General features: G+C 48.3%; 1 protein-coding gene across 1 annotated transcript in view; it reads right to left on the bottom strand.

Annotated features, from left to right (window-relative positions):
* Window positions 1–22,805, bottom strand: part of LOC135219104 (NAD-dependent protein deacylase-like) — a 182,262-nt gene that overhangs the window by 70,829 nt on the left and 88,628 nt on the right. The window contains exon 4 of the mRNA XM_064255546.1: window positions 4,063–4,199. Within this exon, the coding sequence (XP_064111616.1) occupies window positions 4,063–4,199 (137 nt within the window). The remainder of the gene's footprint in view (window positions 1–4,062; window positions 4,200–22,805) is intronic.

Raw genomic sequence — 22,805 nt, 5'->3', positions numbered from 1 at the left:
GCAAATAACCCAACCCAAAATTTCCTTTATTCATTCAGCGGGTGGAGTTTGAAGTCATTAGTGAGTAAGTCTTGAACCAATATCTAGGTTAAGGTGCATGCTTTCGTCGAAGTTAACTCCAGCGCTTACAGATGGTCCGTTGCCAGGCGGAAGGGTGCTCCGCTACCCTCGGCAAGCCCCACGGCCATGAAGTCTGCTGCTCGCACGCGAATTGCGCCGTGCAACTCAAGCACTACATGGTCTGGCATCCGGACGCATGCACCGTCTGCTACGAGATGGTGTCCCTTCTCACTGATGAGCAGAGTAAGTATCTTTACTGCATCATTTGCATGGAATTTCTGTTATAATAACTTAAGAGGTTTCTTATAGATACTATTCCCCGAGTGGAATGTTAATTCGATTTCCTCTCTGACAGGCTGCCTCGGCCACCCGGCATGAGGCAAAGGTGGCGCTTAGAGGATGGGTGTCAGGATTCGGGAAGAATGCGCCGGCGGGACAGCCGTACGTCCTGGATGGAGAATTGTGCTCCCTTCTGTACAAGGGGGCCACGGCTACGATGGCTGTTCCGGCGCACATTGCCGCCCCCATCATAAAATCCATCCGTCTGGCGACGCTGCCCATCCCGGAGGAACAAGAGGACCTGATGGCGGAAGAGGTGGCGGCCATCAGCCTTCACCTTAAACCAATGGCCACTGAGGAGGAGGTAGGTGGGGAGGTAAGTGAGGCTAGTAGTCTCTTAAGTCCTAATCCTTCTTCTTCCTCTTCTTTCCTGGGCTTCTCTAAGTCCACCCCTGCTTGGGAAGGATCGCTTTCGGTCATTCCCAAGATTAAATCGGTAAGACCGAAATCCCTTCCAAAGGGATCGAAACCGACTCCGTCAGCGGCGACTGAGTCATCGTCGGCCCCACAGCCGTCAACTTCTACTGCCAAGGATTCTCCCCCTCTTAAGAGGTCGAGAGCCAAATCCGCCAAATCCAAGGCGACGGAGTCCGGATTTGACCAGGAGGCCTTCGCTAACCTTTTAATGTCGAAGGTTAGGGAAGTGGTTGATGAGAGGCTTGAGTCGATACGACTCGCCTCGGGCTCAGATACCTCAGGCCAGGCAATAACATCTCTGACCGAGAGGATCAGGCCCCTGGAGGAGATGATGACCGGATTCCTCCACTCCGGAACCCCAGCGCTGTCTATGACAGTGCCGGATGTGTCAAAACTACCGCCATTTGACAATAACAACCCGTGGCGGCTAGCATTGCATGCCCCATTCTCAGATGGGAAGTTGACAATTGAAGGGTGAGGAACCCATCTGCTGGAGGACTTTGAGCTCTTCCCGCCGGGTCTCCAATTCCCATTCCCTGGTTTTGTCAGACTAGCAGAACATGCGCTAGTCAGAGTAGACAAGGTCCCGAAGGAGACAGTGATCTTCCCTAGGGACCAAGCTCAAGCTGTTTGGGTTCGCACCCTCTCCGACTGGGGTTGCGTTAACACCAAACTAACACCACATAAAGGTAACTTTACTATGTTTGTGACTCCGGCGGCAGAGCAAAAGAGGTCTTCCCTTGAGCCTTCCTTAACTCCATCCAATCCTGGACTTTGCGAAAAGCTCTCTTAGTTGACAGAGACTTCTTCATTTTCACAAAACCCGTGGTCTTGTTGACTTTCGAAGACGAAAGTTGAGAGGGTGGAGAGCGAGGAGTAGAAGGTTGGAAAGTATCTCCAAATGCGTTCTGAAGAAGGCGGGTAAAGACCTGGTAGTCTGAAGAGGCAGACGTAGATGGTTGCTCATCGTCAGCTTCCTCCGTAGCACTGCTCACCTCACCTTCTTCCACAGGTGAGGTAGAAGGAACCACCGAAGGAAGAGGTAAAAGACCTTTAGGGCCAAGTCTTAAACAGGAGCGCTGTTGCGAAGACGAAGGCAAAGCAGTATCGTGAGTCTCTTCCAAAGACTCCGAAGCATGAACAGGAACAGAAGTAACACGGTGCGCCTCTTGAAGGCGTGAAGAATCTTGAAGAGCGTCAGCAAGAACGCGCGAGCGTCGACGAGCGTCCACATCAGCGTCCACCCGAGTGTCAACTAGCGCGCTCCTGGCTTCCACTGGCGCACGTTTGGCGTCCACCCGCACGCGCCTGCCGTCCACTGGCGCACGCCTGGCGTCCAGCTGAGCGTCCAGTTCTAGCCGAGCTTCAACAGAAGCGTCCAGAAAAGCGTCACGCTCCGGACAGGCGTCATACTTATGAGCAAGTGAAACTGCCTTCAGAGAAGAGCGAGAGACATCTCGGTGGGAAATCCTACTGCGCAAAGCAGTTTGCATGGAGGCGATCCTAGCAGGAAGGGTAACATCCTGCTTAGCAGCAGAGAGAACGTCTCGATCAGGCGACGGAGCATCACGCAGTGAAGAACGGGGAGCGTCCAGAGGAGCGGGAAAGCAGTCCCTGCTCCGAGAGCTACGATGTTGCTCCCTCTCGACGGAAAAACGTTGCGAAAAACAATCCTCGCGCCCTCTAGATAGCCGCTGAGGAGCTGCACGAAATCTAGAGGGCAACGAAACAGGCGAAAGAGACGAGCGAGGAGAAGGAGAGGGAGACTGTCTGGTTCTCTTAACGGGCAGTCTGTCATCCTTCCTTTGACGACGTGGTTCTGCCTCTCTCTTAGACAGCACAGAAGCAAGTTGTTGCTGCAAAGAGCGGAGGATCTTCTCAGTAGGAGAAGACTCCCTCTCAGGAGAAGGGCTGATCCTGTGAGAAGACGAGGAGCGAGGGGACGCCTTCTTCCTTCTCACAGGACCCGCCACTGCACGATCTCTAGAGCGACTAGGGCGCTCGAAGGCGTCATCCTCGGATGACGTCCGACTCCTCTTCTGCGGCGGGAAGGCTGCGAAGCTATCTGGGGAAGATCGCAGACCAGCAGAAGGAACAGGACATAAAGCGTCCCGCTCACGAAAGCTCCTCTTCAACGGGCGAGAGTGCGACCGAGAGCTCCACCCCTTGCGCGGGGAAGAAGCCTCTGATGACGAGAAACACTCCTTAAGGAGGTGTGCACGCGCACGCTCCTTGGCAGTCTGGGAAGTGACAACAGAAACTGCCGAAGGGACGTCAGATCGGTGGGGGTTCCCCGTAACCCTCCTTCGGCTTTCGACATGCCCTCTCCCTGAAACCTGGGAGTCCGGCAGAGGTCCAGGCCTAGAGGCAAAATAGGGCCGATCTGACGCCCCCTCCACAACACAAGGGGCACTATCACTGCACTTTGCACTCGGTTCACTTTTGCCTTCCAAGGCGAGCACTTTAGATTCCAGATTACGTAATGACTCAAGAATCATAGAAAGGGCATTACCCTCCACAGACACTGTTTCAGGGCCCGAAGGCGGCACTACAGGGTTAGGAGAAGCAAATGCTACTAGAGGGTTAGTAGGAGAAATATCAATGCCCTGACGTTTACTATCTGAAACACTCTTGGAGGAAGACCTCCTCATCCTATCACGCTCTAACTTGTGAAGATAGGATTCATACGTCTTCCAACCAGAATCCGAAAGACATTCACACTCCTTGCAGCGATCGTTATACAAACACACATGCCCTCTACAATTCTTACATACTGTATGTGGGTCTACCGATGCTTTCAGTAGCCTCACCCTACATTCATCCTTACTACAAACCCTGGCGCTAGCCGTACTAAACCCAGACATCTTAGTTTTAAGGAAAATCAAGCCAAATTCTAATTCAGTCCACAAGTAACATGTGCCTAGCCACAGATCCAAAGTCAAAATACCAAAAATCAATCGGGATACTTAAGTAGCCAAAAGTTTCGAAAATCCAAAGACGGAGGTACTGAAAACAGATGTTTACAGTACCGGCGACAGAGAAAATCTGAATAGAAAATGGGAATGGTTCCTGATACCCGCCTCCCAGCGGCGGGAATGGGTACTAACCACCTAACTCCCACTACGTGTGTCGTAAGTTTTAAATTCTGTCGGACTTCGGAGAATACAGCTATATATATATATCTAACAGGTAAGTTTCATGAACAAAAAACTATGTACTGGTTTTTACAAGGAGTCTTATACTCACCTGCCTTTTCCAAGACTTCAGGATCCAGTCCCTCACCAAACCACACTACATCAGGTCTCAGCAAACCTGAGCATGACTTACACCTAGGTAATTCAGATTCAGGTATTCTGGCATCCTCAGCTTTTGGATCTGGAGCTCTATCAAAAAAATATAAAAATGTATATACCCAGCCATGATTATTATATGATAGTTTGATTTACAACTTTCTAATTAGATAACCAATGCTCCATAAGATATATAAAAAAATTTATTGTTTAGCAGTGTCAGTTTCCCAATATGTACGATACTTTAAAGATCTTTTCAACAAACTGCTTAACTTATCACATAAAGCATACTCAAAAAAACATTGTTTACATATGACTTATGTGACACCTAGGTAGTGAATCAGTAAGCATCAAGATATAATAGTGAGAACACCTTAAAAGTTGGGATGAATGTAGATGTGAAATTTTCAAGTAATAAATGAAATATACTGCATAATAATTTGTTCATGAGGAAACAAAAACCACTATCTTTTGCACAGAAACATCCTTCAACATGACCTGAAAAGGTGACGAACTTGTGACAAGGTGTTTACAACCGGTGTTGTAGGGGTTCACTGGGTGGATACACATAACTCGCCTGCCAGCAAACATCAAGTAAGTCCTGTCTTACTGCACAAGTTCAATGCTGCTACTACACTGAACTTGTGTCATATTCAGAGGCATGAAGGGCATCAATAACTGTACTGATTCTTCATCCCCTCCATTTTAGGTGGTTTTCCAACAAGAGAATTTACTGCTACGTATTGGGGAGTTTTGGTAGAAAAGTTAGCTTTGAGGAGTTACTCTATCACTTCCATCTTGCCATCGGATATGTCCCTGCACCTCCCCAGAGTACAATCCCCACTCGGAAGAAGATTGGGTTGGCATGGAAGGTGATGGTCAATACAGGAGCAGCTTCCTATCCCTACTAAGCCAACTGCTATGTCTGCTGTTGCTGCAAATGCTAACAGTTCAATCTGCTGAGCTTCCCTTAGCTGGCTTCTTTCCCCTTGGAAGATGCCTCCAGGGGTACTACAGCTATCATATATGAATAAAACTCTTTTAGATCTCTCCTGTGCTGGTCAATTCTACAATGGGATTGTTGCAAAGTATAGCATCAGCAGGTTGAACTATAGACAGTAGCTTAGTTTCAGAGGTCATCCTAAAGGACCTGGCTTTCCAGTTGTTCAAGTTCCACCTAATGGCAGGTAGTCACTCCATTACAGGGTTCATCATCGGGAGATTTGGGGACAAAAGGACACCTGTAAAGGGATGTAATTGTAACCTGTTGCAAGATCATATTGAATACCACAGTTCAGAGGCATTAAAATAAAATATTTGGATAGGGGAAAGGGGACAGACTTACATCAATAATAAGGAGAGAGTGATTTTGACAGAAGCAAGTACAGTACTATGTCCATTATAAAATTTTTCCAAGGGATGAGAATTTAAAACCCAGTTATAAAAATATGATCAGCAGAAAAACCATAAATAATGCTGCATAAATCACCTAGCATCATGCAATAGTACAGTAATTCCTCAATTATCCATATGTCCACTACCTGCAACTCAGCATTATCCTCAAGTAACTGCAGTCCAGAATATACATTATATGTGAATTTGTATAACAATGACTAAAAAAAAGGCTTAAGACATAGGAATGCCGAGTCCTCAAAGAGTTACCCTTCCATGGTCTAACCAGAGCTCCACGGTGACCAGACTAATGTCAAAGAATTTTCTTTTAGCTGGTCTTGTGGCCGGGTATTATAGCATAAACTCCATAATGATAAACATTATAACACGTGATAGAGTATAAATGGACTCGGGATAAGAGGGCAACTTTTCTTATCCTCAGCGAATGCTAAAAACCAGTTTATCTACATCAAAACCTGCAAGAAGTGACTATGCACCATCATATGTTTACATACGACCAAACACCTACCATGACACCATTCCTTTCTGTTGATCAATACAGGATGACCTTACCCCAATCCTGTCTTTTCGTCAGGGAAATGGGAGTGTTTTGAGGACCCAACAGCCATTAACAAAAATAGGTTTATCTGCGTCAAAACCTATTTTTTGATTGTGTAGTTGCTGTCTTGTCCTCAGAGAGCTTTACAAAAAAAATTGACATGTGAAGAAAAGCTCTTGAATTTTAATCCCCACAACCCAAACAAATTTTTGGTCCAGGGTCAAGACACAAGTTTCAAGATCCCATTCTTTATTTCAGATACCTTTATGTTTGGTAGCAAAGAACAAGAAACTAAGTGCGAACTAGTTTTTTAGGGTGAAGTTCTTAGAAGACTTCCCTAAGTATTATATATTTAAATTACAGTTTTTGTTGACCTACAGTAGATAGACAAATGTGGTGAACAATGAGATTCTTTGAAATAAAAGATATCAGCATTAGCTCAAATGGAAACAAAAGTCAATGTTCTTTGTTAAGAAGAATCTACTGTCTCAGAGGTCACATTAACAAAACTTGAGTTTGCATGAAAAATTCCTCAAACGTTGTGTTCGTGTTGCGTTTGTTTCTGTGGGCGGAACCAGTGAGAGATAAGTGTTATTTAAAATAGATTACCTTCCTAATAAGGAGAATATAAAATGTAGAAAACTCTATTATGTGTAGATCAGGAATTATGAAATAATTACACTTCCATGACGTATTCGATAGGGAGTGGTTTTACGAGAATGTTCGTTCGTTTGTACGTCATGTTTTACCTCCCCTGTATCATATCATTTTTTAGGCATTATTTGCCCAGCTTTTCCTTGAAGATGAAGGGTGCGTGACAACCACACAAAATTATCATCATGGACATCAGAGGTGATAGTTGTTGGAACTTTCATCAATCAATTCTTTTCAGCATCTCGAACTATTTGAGACGATGTGTGAAGTGGCAGAAAACCTCTTTCTTTCTCATGAGAGATTCGAGAGAAATTATCATCATTCTGTTTTGTGCACTTGTTGGTGAAATGTATCACTGTCCTCTTTTCTGGGCTCAGCCTGTGTCGCTACGTGAAATGTCCCTTTAGCACACATTTCTAAGGTATAAATATTGCTATAATACCAGAGAAAAAAGCTAATATGGAAATGCCAGAGTATTCTGGCTCGCTCACCTTATTTAAGGTGTCGGTATGGTTTCTGGGGTGAGTGAAACCACTACCAGAGGTCCTTTGCCATTTAGATTCATCCTTCTTCAATATCCCTCATCTACAGAGGAGCCGATCTAAGGCCCACTACTCGCTACCATTACGGCTAGCGCCTCTGACGTCATTCCTTTTGATAGCACGATCCACACCGCACGTGTTTTTCTGCTTTGTGTTGTGTTCTCTACGGAATTCTTTCTTTTTCGTCATGGAACGTCAAGCTTCTACTGCATTCAAGTTAAGTACTGCTATTAATGTTTAACACCATTTAGGGACTGCCCTGGGCACGTTTAACCGAATTATTTAGGTTTTTATGGACGGCGTCCGCGGCACCGTCCCCATGCCGCCATTCGCGGCTCGCTCCCACGTGTTACTTTGTTTAGTGCCCCATTCGGTCTCCTATACCGTTTGGGCTCAATTCTTGCTTAGCAGTACATTCTTATGATTTCATTGATGCATTTATTGACGTTTTATTCTTTATCCACACGGGGGATGTTATCCGAGCTCTCACTCAGCTCGTAGCCTACGTCGTTTCCTTTCAGCTTAGAATTTCATGCATGCATGTTTATTTTAGTTGTCAGGTTACTTCTTCGTTAGGCACCTTTCGAAGCACTCTGGTTCTTCTCCCTTGTCCTCGAGCCACCCTGGCCCCCTGCCCAGCGTTTTTTCGTCACGGCATATAGGCTAGCTGCTCGGAGTCGCCAGGCTCGTCCTTCCTTCTCGGTTGGCTCGACCCAGCTTCTCCAGGACATTTCTCTTACTCTACCATCTAAAATTTGCTTCCTTTCTCCCGTGTTAGGATAGGATGTTTATTTTATATTTCACATGTTCCTTGAGACGGCTTTTGGCTGGCCTATAGGCTGCCTCTGATCGCCTGGCCTTTCTCATAGCGTGGTTAACCACCTGGCCGAGAGAGTTCCAGGCGACCGCGTATGAGCCACCCCGCGTCGGTCCTTCCAGTCCCTCTCCCCCCACCTTAGGGGGAGGTACGCTCGCTAACGCTGTCTCAGGCAGCCGAACCGAGCATCCTCCCTTCCCTCCCTCTCTCGAAGGGGACAGGGGAGGTAGCTGAAGGGCTCTCGGCAAGCGGGTTGGCTCCCTGCCGCTCTCCCCAGTAGAGTAGGGGGGGACCCTGCTCGGCCGTGCCTTAATTGGCCACCACGCTCGGTTGGGCTCGGCTCTCCTCGGCTCTCGGGTAGCGTTCTCCCACCGCTAGTCACCATCCCCTCCCACTCCGGCGGATCAGGACCCCGGCGCAGCCAGGTCTGCTCTAGGTTAGTGATATGCTAAGGAGGTCCCGGCCTCCCTACAAGAGTACGCTTATTATATGCATGGTTTTACATATATACAGTGGACCCCCCGTATTCGCGTTCTCCAGATTCGCGGACTCACACATTCGCGGATTTCTCTCGCGAACGTTTCCCTGCATTATTCGCGTAAAATTCGCTCATTCGCGGTATTTTTCTATGATAAACATCCACAAATCCCTGGTTTTTTTGATGAATTTCATCATAAAATGCACTTTTTGTGATAAAACTATTAAAAAAACCATGTATGAAAATTTTTTGTGGGTTTTTCTTGAGTTTTAACTAACAAAATAGGCTGTTTTTAGCATTTTTATAGGGGTTCCAAACATTCGCGGGTTCTAACTATTCACGGGGGGGTCTGGTACGCATCCCCCGCGAATACGGGGGGACCACTGTATATATATATATATATACAGTAATACCTTGGGTTACGAATTTAATCCGTTCCAGAACCTGCTTCGTAACCTAAAAAATTTGTAACCTAAATGGATTTTCCCATAAGAATGTTATAAAAAGCAAATAATGCGTTCCACCCGACCACGAATGACCATTTCAATTCATATTTTTCCATTTATTTTTGTTCACTAAGGTTGAAAATTCGTGTAGGAATTACATAAATTATAAAATTGAAGAATGAAATTAAATATAAACACTAGATTTAATATGCATGCACAGTAAAACCTGAACTTTACCTTTGGCGAGTGTGGCTGCTGGCTTGACGGAGACGGGAGGAGGGGAAGGGTGAGGAGGAGAGGGTTAGGGCTTGGGAGGGAAATCTCCCTCCGTGAACACTTCTGGAAGACTTTCTGGTTCCTTCTCTAGAGAGCACCGTTCACTACGATCACTAATTTTACGCTTCCGCGACACTGTGTCGTCTTTCACAATTTTGAAAAAATATTTGTTCCGACACGGCATACAAACCTTCGGTCCTTTTACAATAGGAAGGTACTAGCGGCAGCTGGATAGGTCGTAAGCTTTCGAACAAGGGGTTCGGTAGTTAACTGCTTGTCCGACAGGCGCGCGCGCGCGACTGGGAGGTAAACGAATCACTTTTGCTTTCGGCCTCACAGCGAGTAGACGTGTGTGTTCGACGCTCTCTGCCCGCTTCTCGTCGTTTGCTTTCCTTGAGTACAGGCGGTCCCCGGGTTACGACGGTTCCGGCTTACGACGTTTCCGAGGTACGACGCTTTTCTTAAATATTCAATGGAAATTCCGTCCTGGGTTACGACGCTTGTTCCGAGGTTACGACGCTGACGCTTCCGACGCTCCGAGTTAACGACGCTTTTAAAAAAACGCATGCTATGATAAAAATCCTTTATAGTTTAGCACAGTACATAATAAAAATATGTTTTTGGTTACATTACAACAAAAATTTTGAGGTTATGATGATTTTTGACACTTTTTTTTTTTCGTATTTTTTGAATTTTTTTACTGACGCCGCATATGCGGAACTAGTTTGGGGCGAATGAATACACTAGCTTGGAATGCGCAGTTTTAAAAAACAGTCCAAAAGCGCAAATATAATGAAAAATCATTGCTTTTGTTTCAGTACATAATTAAAAAAACTAAGTTTCTGGTTAGATTACAACACAAAATTCCAAGGTTACGACGTTTTGTTATGCTTTTTAACGATAACCTATATGCAGAACTAGTTTTTTGAGCGGAGGTGCATAAATTAATAACGCTATTAAACTGTATGGTAAATTGACCGACAACGACCTCGGACGGTCGAGGACGCCAAGCGTAACAATACGAAGACAACCACTTCAATCGCGTGCCTGCCTGCATTCCACTAGGTTGTGTGCTGAGACGTTGCTGAAATTCCTTGCCATTTTCGCTAATTTACAATGGCTCCTAAACGCCAAAGTACTTCCTCCGATGATAGTTCATCCAAGAAGAGGAAGGTCATCACGATGGAGGTCAAATATGACGTGATAAAGCGTTCGGAGAAGGGAGAAACTAACACCGAAATAGGCCGTTTCTTTAGGCTTGAGCAGGACCACGGTGGTAACCATTGTGAAGGATAAGGAACGTATTCTGTAAGCACGTTAAGGATGCTGCACCGATGAAGTCAAAACGGTTAGAAAACGAGAAGCAACGTAGCCAGAGCATTGTTGAAATGGAGAAATTGCTCATGATCTGGCTGGAGGACCAGAACCAGCGACGTGTTCCGGTGAGCTTAAGTGTGTTTATCCAGGAGAAGGCTAGAGCGCTGCATGAGGCAGTAGTGAAAAAGTTTGGCGAAGGCAGTGATGGTGGTGGAAATTTTCCTGCGAGTAGAGGTTGGTTTAACCGTTTTAAGGCTCGTGCAAATTTGCATAATGTGAAGCTGCAAGGTGAAGCTGCTAGTGCTGATAGCGAAGCAGCAGAAAGTTTTCCAGGTGGTTTGGCTGAGATAATTAAGGATGGTGGTTACACGGCTGACCAAGTCTTTAATGTGGATGAGACTGGATTATTTTGGAAAAGAATGCCAAATCGAACGTACCTTTCCAAGGAGGAGAAGTCAGCACCTGGCCATAAAGCTGGAAAGGGAGCGACTGACTTTGCTGTTTGGGGCCAATGCAAGTGGTGATTTGAAACTGAAGCCCTGGCTGGTGTATTTGGACCGAGGAATCCAGGGCTTTCAAGGGCATTTTCAAGAGTCAACTCCTGTGATTTTGGAAACTCAACAAGAAGGCGTGGGTACCTTAATGGTCTTCGAAGATTGGTTCAATGACCATTTCGTGCCAGCAGTGGAGCGGTATTTGACTTCGAAGGGTCTGCCTTTTAAGGCCCTCTTAGTCCTGGACAATGCCCTGGTCACCCTTCAAATTGAGCGACATGCATCCTAATGTGAAGGTGGTGTACCTCCCACCCAATACCACATCGCTGATACAGCCAATGGACCAGGGAGTAATAGCAAATTTCAAGGCTTACTACCTTAGAAGGACCATACGTTTTGCTTTGAGGGCCATAGAAGCTAACAAGGAGTTGACACTGGGGGGGGGAAGCAATTCTGGAAGGGCTACAACATTGCAGATGCAGTGAAGAACATTGCAAGTGCTTGGGACGAGGTGAAGACGACCACTTTAAATGGGGCCTGGAGGAAACTGTGTCCACAGTTTGTGCACAGTTTTGAAGGCTTTGACCAGGCAGAAGACGTCGAGACTGTGACGAGGAAGATCGTAGGGCTAAGCAAGAGGCTGCAACTAGATCTTGAACCTGATGATGTAACAGAGCTGCTGGCTTCCCATGGAGAGGAATTGTCTGCAGAGGACTTACTAGAACTTGAACAACAAATGATTGAGGAAGAGGAGGCGGCACCAGAGCCAAAACCCAGGTCATTAACTGTGAAAGGCTTGTCAGAGGGTTTTACTCATCTGGAGAGAGCCTTGGCTTCTTTTGAGGCAGAAGACCCTAACGTTTCTAGGTTTGACAAAATCAAGAGAGGAATCATGGATTTGGTGACTTTCTACAAGGAGACCCTGAAGGAGAAGCAGACGAAGAGAAGTGTGCAGTCCAGGCTTGACACTTTCTTTCACAAGTCTCCAGTACCACCACCTCCCACTCCTAGTCCTGGTAAGGAATAATTCTGAACTTTTTACAACGTAATTTATGGTGTTTTACATAGTGTACATATTAAAATGTGTTAATTTTTTAATGTAACAACTAAATGTAAGAGTAAATTGTAACTTCATTAATTTTCATCATTTGTAATTTTATTGCAGAAGTGGTGACAGTTCCAGATCCCCCTGTACTACCTGTGACAGTTCCAGATCTCCCTGTACTACCTGTGACAGTTCCAGATCCCCCTGTACCTGGACCCTCTGTATCAGCCCGCCCACCTGCACGTGTACAATCAGGTAAGCAATTTCATTTTTCTCATTTTCATGTTGGAAATTGTTTACACCCTACATACATACGTACACTAACTTACATAGTGGTACAATGTGTTTGATGTTGCATAACCTTATTATTTTTTTTTTTTCCATTTCAGACCCCTTTGATAGTGACAGTGACCCAGATGACCCTGAGCCTTTCCATGGTTTTGATGCCTCGCCCTATACATCAGGTAAGGAATCCTTCAACATTTGTATACTAAAATGTTTTATAAATTGCTAATAGAAATTTTATTAAAAGTGTACATATGCTACAATTACATCCACCTTATAATATATTTATGTACCCTATCATTCTTTCCAGATGTAGATGTTCCCTCATCAGTTGATACAAGTATCACCTCCCAGAGCCCAAATCAGTTGATACGAGTAGTATCATCCCTCTCCCATTCCTTCAGGTAAAAGAATTCTTCATTTTTTATATTTGAACATACGTATTACACTCATATGTCAAACAGTAATAACATGTGCAGTAGTTACAGTAGTAGTAACTATCATTTTATATGTATAATTTTTTATCATTCCAGACTCCCAAGCACCTGCCCATCCCACTCCATAGCCCAGCCACCCCACTCTATGTACCATATTGACCATCCCAGTAAGCAAGCCAACCACTAGAATTTGGTAAGGACATTTTTTTTTATTAATGTTTTAATATTACATATGTAATAACCATGTTATGATGTAACATACATACTATAATCATAGTACTATTACATTATCATTCCAGACTGGCATGCACCTGTGACTTACATAAACCAGACCTCTACATAGCCTACATGTCTTCATTTTGCTGGAGGTAAGGAATTCTCAGTTGTGTTTAATGTTTGCATACGTACAATAAATTTTGTACACCTAAGTGGTTACATACTGTCCTTTAATATTAATTCTTCATTCCAGACTGCCCATCATCCTAGCCTGTTATCTGTGATAAAGCACACTGAAGTTAGGTTTGTTTTTAATGCATCCTTATCATGAATGCTCTACACCTCCACCTCCATCTCCCACAACCTAGGTAACAGCTTTGAGACTCACTAAAAGTTGGTAAGTTATGTAAGGAATTTCTAAATTAAGTTTTATACTACATGTTATATGTGATATTAAACCACTGTATGGTGCATATTACTGTATGTAACTTACTATGCATAGAGTACTTACTGACAAAATTATTTTTTGTACATTCCAGAACCCCCTGGGGGGGGCCCCCTTGAATGATGTAGGCTATGGGGCCACAGAAGACTTTGTCCATCCAGGGTTACATTGAACGACAATTTCTTTAAACTAAAAGTAAGGAATTAATTAACATACAGTTAACTCTTTTAGTACTCTTGATATATCTACAGTAATTAACATATTGCATTCACAACTTTCTGTAGTGTATATTTTGTACACTAATTTTGTTACTTTTTCCTTCCAGAACAACATTTTTTCACACAACTCCAGGTTGTTACTACAAGTGTCATCAAGGGATAACTACAAGTAGAAGCACCATTTTTGGATGGAAAAAACCCTTCAGGAAAGTATACGTATCACATGTAACATGTAGTGTAACAAAGTATGAACAGTAAGGTTTTTTACATACAGTAGTACATATTACATACGTACATAACGTTTTTTTACAGGAATTTCCAACCAAGTTTGATTATGTACTATGTACTACATGTTGATACAAACCACTGTACGTTAATGGTTACTGTATGTAACTTACTAAACATACATAACATGACTTAACTTTGATACTTTTTTGGTACATTCCAGAAAACCAGGACCCCCTCCATGATGCAGGCTATGGGGCCACATAAAACTTTGTCCAGGGTTACTACATAACATAAAGGTAAGGAATTATACATAGTAGTAAACATACATTAAGTAAGTTTTATACGTACTAAAAAAAAAAGTGACCAAGATCTCTCACATGGGATAAGTGATCAAGGTCCCTCATGGAATTACATACTACTGGTACACTCCTGCTGAACAGGGGGTGTAGACCAATCATTTACAACATGCATACGTACCAGTTGATATTAAACCACTGTATTGGTGCATATTACTGTATGTAACTTACTATGCATAGAGTACTTACTGACAAAATTATTTTTTGTACATTCCAGAACCCCCTGAATGATGTAGGCTATGGGGCCACATAAGACTTTGTGCATCCAGGGTTACATAGCACGACAACTTTAAACTAAAGGTAAGGAATTAATTAACATACATTAACTAAGTTTTATACATGTTATATATGATATTAAACCCACTGTATGGTGCTATTACTTGTATGTAACTTACTATGCATAGAGTACTTACTGACATACTAATTATTTTTGTACATTCCAGAAACCCCCTGAATGATGTAGGCTATGGGGCCACATAAGACTTTGTGCATCCAGGGTTACATAGCATGACAACTTTAAACTTTTTCTAAAGTAACGGAATTAATTCAGGAACATACATTAACTTTTTTACTCTTGATATAACTCAAAGGTAAGGAATTATAAACTAAAAGTAAGGAATTAATTAACACATTACTCTTTTACTCTTGATATCTATAATTTCATATTGCATTCAGGACTTTGTGTAGTATTTTGTACTAATTGTGTTATACTTTTACCTTCCAGAGCTACCAGACTGGGATTTTAGTGTACTCCAGGATCTAACAAATACATACGTACTACTACGAAGTGTGCAATGCATGTATATAGTGTACAGTGTTTAGTGTATACCCTAAGGATTAAGTGTAGTACATTGTGCTTTTTAGTGTCACAAGAGTTTAATAAAGAATTATACCTTCAAGAACCATCCTTTGCCATTGGAATAACCACACTACACATCATGCAATCTACTTGCATGTCACACAGGTAAGGTCTCTAACTTTTTCTTAGTTTAAGGCATATTTCCAAGTGTCGTTCCGGCTTACGACGATTTTCGGCTTACGACGCGCCTCAAGAACGGAACCCCCGTCGTAACCCGGGGACTGCCTGTATATGGTTGTGTTTGTGTATGAAAGAATCATTGTAAGTACAATCATTTCTCTTTTTTCATTGAATTGTGAATTTTTGGTCAATTATGGAATCTCCTCGCCTCGCTACCCCACGGAGACTATGCCCGGGTACCGAAGGGCGCAAATGCGGGAAGTTCCGCTCATTCAACCCGGAAATTGAACCACATGTTTTGTGCGCTCGGTGTCGGGGCGCGAATGCACCCGAGCCGAGCCATGTGAAGTTTGTAATAATTGGTCGGCCAGGCGCAGTGGACTTTGTATGAGGGCAGGAAGAAGCGAAGGCCTGCAAAGGAGTCGTCGGAAAGCTCTCCCGCGACTCCTTTGGTTACGGACACTTCGTCGTCTTTCCTGCCGCCCGCTCAGCTTCCACTTTTGGCGCCTTCCCCTTCGGGGGGGGTTTCTAGGTCCTTCTCCTCACCTGACTTGTCGAGTGTGGAGGAGGGCGCTAGATACCCTGACGTCGAGTTGTACTCTGGGTCCTCTATCCGTTCGTCTTCGTGCGAGCGGGTAGAGGATCCTGCTAATCACCCGACTTTGCCTTCCTCAGGTGCGGTTGCCGCGAAGGACGACCTCGGACAGGTGTGGGCATCGTTGGGGCTGCAGGGCGTGCCGAGTGTCCAGGGGCTGCTCTACCATCTCGCTGGCTCCGTGGCGGTCACCCATGCGACGGTTACGACCACCACCACGACCCTTACAACACCTGGCTACGCTTCACCTCCTCACCTGGTGTACACCCCGCACGCGGTCTCTGTAACACCTACTACATCGGTGCAGGGGCCAGTCGCCGTACCACGAGGGAGTGTGATGCCGCCACCTGGGTTTGCCGTGCTGCCGCGACCGGACTTCGTGTGCCCGAAGAGCTCTCGCCCCTGGACCTCCCACCAGTACCAAGATGGCTGTGCGCTGGTCCGTCCAACTGGACAGCCTGCACAGCCTGCCGTACCTGCCGTACCTGGCCAGCCGCCGTTCACGGACGTGACGTTGATGACCACTGCTGCTGTTACTGTACCTGCCCCTGCCGTCTCTACTGCTGTTCCGGTGATGCCTGCACCTGCTGACGTTGTTCCTGTTCCTGGCTCCGCTGCTCCCGATGCTGATCTGTTCGGACAGGTGCGTCCGGGCCCTGTTGCCTCGGCAACAGCAGCCCGGCTCCGCTCTGGATGACAGATCTGACGTCGTCCTGATTTGGAGGTTGACGAAGAAGAAGAAGAAGAGGAGGAAGGTGTCGTCGTCGTCTTCATCGTCTTCTTCGTCGTCGTCGTCGTCTGCCGCCTCTTCCCCTTCTTCTTCTAAGGCTCCCCCGCCGAAGAAGAAGAAGGTCGCCTCCCCCCCCCCTAAGAAGTCTCCTTCGGGAACTTCTAAGGGCCCGTCTCGCTCTGGTGAGACGGGGGGTTCTTCCGCTGGTCACCCTGCTCCTTCGGGGGCAGGACCCGTCTCTTCTTCCGCGAGGAAGAAGACTACGGGGACCAGAGGAGTGCCGGCTAACACCGGCACTTCCTCACCTGCTGTTAGTGGTTCGGCCACGGCAGCAGGATCCGTCTCGGCCTCTCGTTCGCGAGAGGTACCGATGTACGGTCGCCTAACAGCGACCGTGCAGCCAGGAACCAGACCCTCTGAGTCCGCTCAGCGTCAGGTTCACGGCACGGAGCGGAAGACTGGTGACAGCCGCTCACGCGACTCTCACCAGACCAGCTCTCGCTCTCGTGGCGAGCAGCTGGCTACCCGGGCGGACGTGGACGGTCCATGAACGGCCACGGGCTGAGGCTGGGAAGAGGTCCCCCGTTCGCCGGCAACAGCCACGGTGGTACCAGCGAAACTGACGCGCCGCGAGGATACGCATCGTCCACCGTGACAGTGGAGCTCGCCGGTCGCCTGACCGTCACTCTCACAGAGAGCGATCGGGTAACGGCGACCAGCACCAGCTCCTCTGACACACGAGACCGAGGCCGCTGTTCTCGGTCCAGCCGTTCTCCACAGCGAGACGGCTCGACTAGGTCTGTCAGCTCGAATCTCGCCACCGCGGGTTGAGACGATCGCCTGCAGGTCCTTACCAATCCCGCTGGTTCTGCCAGCGAGCGAGGAGGGAGCGTCAGGTCTGCCTCTCCCCATACCTTCAACCTCCTCGGGTTACACCGGGAGGGGCGAGGTATTGAGGAGTGATCGTGAGGGTGCGCCCCTCAGGATCCCACCACGTCGTCGTACGTACCAGCACGGTTCTCGGACCGGCCAGGTCGTACGCACAAGTGGTTGGAGGAGACCGAGAGGGGTCTGTCGCTGTTCCTCCCCTTGAGGGAGGAGGGTCTCGGGAGATGCTCCTGTTTGAGGGACTGGATGGTCCGACTCCGCAGGACGCAGTCACTCCTGAGATCCAGAGGAACTTTGCCGAGGTTATTGCGCTGATTCGTCAGCACAACGACCTCGGGGAAGGATCGCCGCTCCCACCAATCCGAGCCCACGTCCCGGCTCGAGTCGTTCTGGGGGCCCCCCGAAGAGGGAACCCAGACCGACGGTGGGTTTTGCCGCGTTCCGAGCTTGCAGACTCAGTGCTGGAACCAGGTTTGAATCGCTTGTCTCCGGACAAGACGGTTCGCTCAAGTCTGGCAGGTCGAGCAAGCTGCTTCCACCTCCTCTGCTGCGACAGCGGCGGTTTTACTGCCATCTGAAGACCCGATGCCGCCCAAACAGGTGAACCCGGAGTTAGCCAGGCTGACTCCGGGTGTGTCTCTGCAGCAGCTGCTCCTGTCCGAGAACCTATGGTTCTCGCAGCAAGAGGCACTCGGCCTGGAATCTACCGCCATGGCAGCTTTCCAGGCCGTCTCCTGGCTAGATCTGTGGTCCCTCACAGTATCTAAGGTCGCAGCCAACTCCGCCGGAATTTCTCCTGAAGATGACTCGGCCTTTAGGAGACTTTGCCATTCTGGAGGAAGAGCCATCTCCTCCTTGCCCACCAGACGGTGAACCTGTGGGCCAACCTGGTTCTCCGACGAAGGGACGCCGTCCTTACTCGGGTTTCCAGGGCGGCCGGGCGTGAAGCGGCGTTGGGACTTCGCAACGGACTTTACGGAGTTCCACGTCTCTCTTCCCAGGAGAGATGGTGGACGCTGCTGGTGGACAGACGGCGCACTGATGACAGTGACCGTCTGGTGCACAGGCAGTCTCGAAGGCTTCTGGGCAGCCTCGGACTGCGGCCAAGTCTAAGAGCTCGGCTAGCGCTTCCTCGGTGGCTAAGACGCTAGCTGCGTCGAAGCCCCGGGGAAGACTCTGTCTTCTTCGACTTCTACCAAGGGGAGCCGTAACCAGCCCTCCTCCCAGCCCTCCTCCTCCCGTGGAGGCTCTGGGAAGAAGTCGAAGAAAGTTGGGGGAAACGCTAGGGACGGCGTTCCCCCCCCACCCCCTCACCTGCTGCCAGGAAGTGGGGGGGGTGCCCTTGGCCAGCCAATTGGGCAACTTGGCAGCGCTACGGCGCCGAGACCTGATTGTAGATGTCCTTCGGGAGGGATATCTATTACCCTTCGAATCTCGGCCACCCCCCTCACCTCCAACCCCGGTCCAACAGCAGTCGTACGTTCCAGGTCATCGAAGGACGTAGCACTGAGACAGGAGATCAAGACCATGCTGAGCAAGAGAGCTGTAGAAATCGTCACGGATCAGTCCGGGCTTTTACAGTCGACTCTTCCTGGTGGAAAAGTCTACGGAGGCTGGCGCCCGGTGATATATCTCTCTCCCCTGAACCGGTTTGTTCGCCAGACCCGGTTCACGATGGAGACGGCACGCTCAGTGCTCGACTCCATCAGGGAGAACGATTTCATGCTTTCGGTGGACTTGAAGGATGCGTATTTCCAAATACCCATTCATCAGTCCTCCAGAAAGTACCTCCGCTTCATCCTCGACGGGACGGTGTACCAATTCAGGGCACTTTGCTTCGGTTCTCTCAACCGCCCCACAGGTGTTCACGCGAGTGTTCACTCTGGTGTCTGCTTGGGCCCATTCGCACGGGATACGTCTGATGAGGTATCTCGACGATTGGTTAGTCCTGGCGAGCTCCTGCTCGCAGTTGCTACAGGACAGGGATCGACTGCTCGAGTTCTGTCGCGATCTGGGGATCGTTGTGAACTTCGAAAAGTCCGATCTCGAGCCCAAGCAGAGGATGAAGTACCTGGGTATGCTGATCGACACGGTAGCAGGGCGAGTCTTCCCCGCAGACTCGCGGGTCAGCAGATTCAGGGAGGCAGCCAACCAGTTCCTGTCTCGGCAGGAACAGGTAGCTCAGCGATGGCAAGTCGTGATCGGACACCTGTCGTCACTCGAGAAGTTAGTCCCTCACGGGCGTCTTCACCTGCGGTCTCTTCAGTGGAGGCTAAAGGAGAGTTGGTCACAGGCGACGGATCCCCCAAGCTTTCCAGTGTCACTGACACCGGAGGTGAGGCAGGATCTAGCCTGGTGGCTGGACGACAGGAACCTCTTAAGAGGAGTGCCTCTGCGCACTCCCCCCCCGGACATGCAGCTGTTCTCAGACGCATCGACCGAGGGATGGGGCGCACACCTGGAGGAGTTGCTGACTTCAGGAGTGTGGGACGAGAACGACAGCACCTTCACATCAACGTACTGAACTCAAGGCAGCGTTCCTCGCTCTCCAAGAGTCCAGGACCGCTTGGTGGGACACTCAGTGGTGTTGATGTGCGACAACACCACGGTAGTGGCCTACGTCAACAACAGGGGGGCCTAGTGTCTCTCCCGTTGTACCAGATTGACTCGGCAGGTGCACGAGTGGGCCAGAGGCACACTCAATCAGAGGCGGTACGGCACGCTACATGCCAGGGTAAGAGGAATGTAAGTAGAAGACACGCTCAGCCGTCGGGATCAGGTGATCAAGGGACCGAATGGTCTCTACACCAGGACGTGGTGGAAAGGCTCTTCGACCTATGGGGGCGACAGTCGTGGATCTGTTCGCCACCCGCACAACAGGAAGCTCCAGGTGTTCTTCTCGGCCGTGCCGGACCCATGGGCAGCTGCAGAGGACGCTCTTCAACACCCGTGGGACAACCTCTTCGCCTATGCCTTTCCCCCGTTCAGCCTGATTCGCAAGGTGATCAGTCGAGCACTGATCACCCCGAATCTCAGGATGATCCTGGTGGCTCCCAAATGGCCACAGGCCATTTGGTATCCGGACCTGCTGGCTCTTCTCGCAGGAGAACCGAGAGAGATTCCCCCTTGGCACAACCTTCTCTTCTCGCCCAGCCACACGTCGAGCGGTACCACCGAGCAGTCCAGTCCCTACGTCTTCACGGCTGGCTGTTATTTCCACCATCTCTTGCGAACGAGAGGCTTTTCTCGTAGCGCAGCAACAGAGATGGCTGGAAACGTCCGTCAGTCCTCTGCAGCTGTGTACCAGGGGAAGTGGGCCGTCTTCTGTGGTTGGTGTCGTAGACGGGTCTATCTCCTCTCAGAGCCACTCTTCAGCAGGTAGCGGATTTCCTCGTTTTTCTTCGCCGAGAGAAGCTCCTCTCAGTCCCCACAGTCAAAAGGATACAGAGCCGCCTTGGCGCTCGTCCTGAAACTGAGGGGATTGGACATCTCGAACTCGTTCGAGATCTCCTTGCTCATGAGGAGCTTCGAAAGGTCTTGCCCACCCAGGGAACTCAGGCCCCCTGCGTGGGATGTGACTCGTCCTTAGGAGTTTGACTCGAACGCCGTTCGAGCCCACTCCGAGAGTCGTCAGACAGGGATCTGACCCTCAAGACCCTCTTCTTGCTGGCCCTGGCATCGGCGAAGAGAGTAGGGGAACTTCATGGTCTTTCCTATGATGTACGACATTCCAGGGGATGGGGATCTGTGACGCTCGATTTCGTCCCGAACTTCGTTGCGAAGACTCAGAAACCGTCGATCCCTGACGACAGTTCGAGTCATTCACGATTCCCTCCCTAATGGACTTCACCGATAATGATGCGGATGAGATGCTGCTTTGTCCTGTGAGGGCGCTACGCGCTATCTGAAGAGAACTCTCGACACCTCAGGCCTTGAGTGTCGACACGCCTGCTTGCGTTAGGCAACCGGTGGGGTAACCAAAAACGAAGTAATCCCAAGAACACTCTTTCATTCTGGCTGCGTGAGGTCATCAGGAGGGCGTATGAGGCTGATGGTAGTGACGACATCCGTACGTCCCGTCCGAGAGCTCACGAAGTCAGAAGTATTTGGCCCCTCGTTGGCGTTTCGTAAGAACTTCTCCGTGGCGCAGGTCCTGAAGGCAGGGGTTTGGTCTAACCAGACTACCTTTACGTCCTTCTACCTTCTGGGATATTGCCCACAGGTCCTTGGATTACATTTTCCACTTGGGACCCGTGGTGGCTGCTCAACAAGTTGTGTAGCAAACCCAGACCCTCGCAGGCTGAAACAGCATCGAGTCCTGGTGTGACTGTGTGGATGGATGTGTGAATGAGTGAGTGACTGGCTCCCTCTTCCCGTCTTTTCCTCCTCCTCTACCTGTGGGCAGAGGGCCACGGTCGTCCTACGCTGGATGAGGACGAGATGCAGGTGAGCTATATGACAGAGCCCCATCCTATCCCTTTCACTAGGGATGGGAAGGGGCGAAGATCCACCACTTCCTCCTACAAGGGGGGGGAAGTGGATGCCTACAAGAGTCAAACCCATGACTTTATATTTGCTCCTGTACAGGAACAAGTTCTTACATTGCTGGTACGAAGAGATACGCTTGCCTCTCTCTTAGTACTCGGTCCAGAGGTCTGACCATTGATCCTGCGGTGCACACCCCGATCAATCGGACAGAGGCTTGGATCCCTCCCTCGCTCTTACGACCAGGGAGACTTCCAAGGTTGGGCGAACACCAGTCTGTTCACAAAAGACTCAGATTCCACCCACCAAGAAGTGAGTCTTCCTATTGTAAAAGGACCGAAGGTTTGTATGCCGTGTCGGAACAAATGACAATTTGTCCAAAATTGCATTTTTCCTAACTATACAAACCTGAGGTCCTTTTACACATAGCCCCACCTCATGCCACCCCTCACTCTGCAGTTTTTGCTTGGGCCAAAAGCAAAAGTGATTCGTTTACCTCCCAGTCGCGCGCGCAGCGCCTGTCGGACAGCAGTTAACTACCGAAACCCCGTTGTTCGAAAGCTTACGACCTATCCAGCTGCCGCTAGTACCTTCCTATTGTAAAAGGACCTCAGGTTTGTATAGTTAGGAAAAATGCAATTTTGGACAAATTGTCATTTTTCTATGAGCAAATTTTCTACATCGTCGAGAATATAAGGCCGTTGTTTCGTCAATACTGTGACACCTTTTGATGCTTTACTGGCTTTAATTTCTTCCTTTTTCTTCAAAATAGTGCAGATCGTTGATTGCGACCGCTTGAAGAATGCTGCAATGTCTT

Source organism: Macrobrachium nipponense, chromosome 1, assembly GCF_015104395.2.
Source record: "Macrobrachium nipponense isolate FS-2020 chromosome 1, ASM1510439v2, whole genome shotgun sequence".
Taxonomy (NCBI): domain Eukaryota; kingdom Metazoa; phylum Arthropoda; class Malacostraca; order Decapoda; family Palaemonidae; genus Macrobrachium; species Macrobrachium nipponense.
This window is presented reverse-complemented; position numbering and strand designations above follow the sequence as displayed.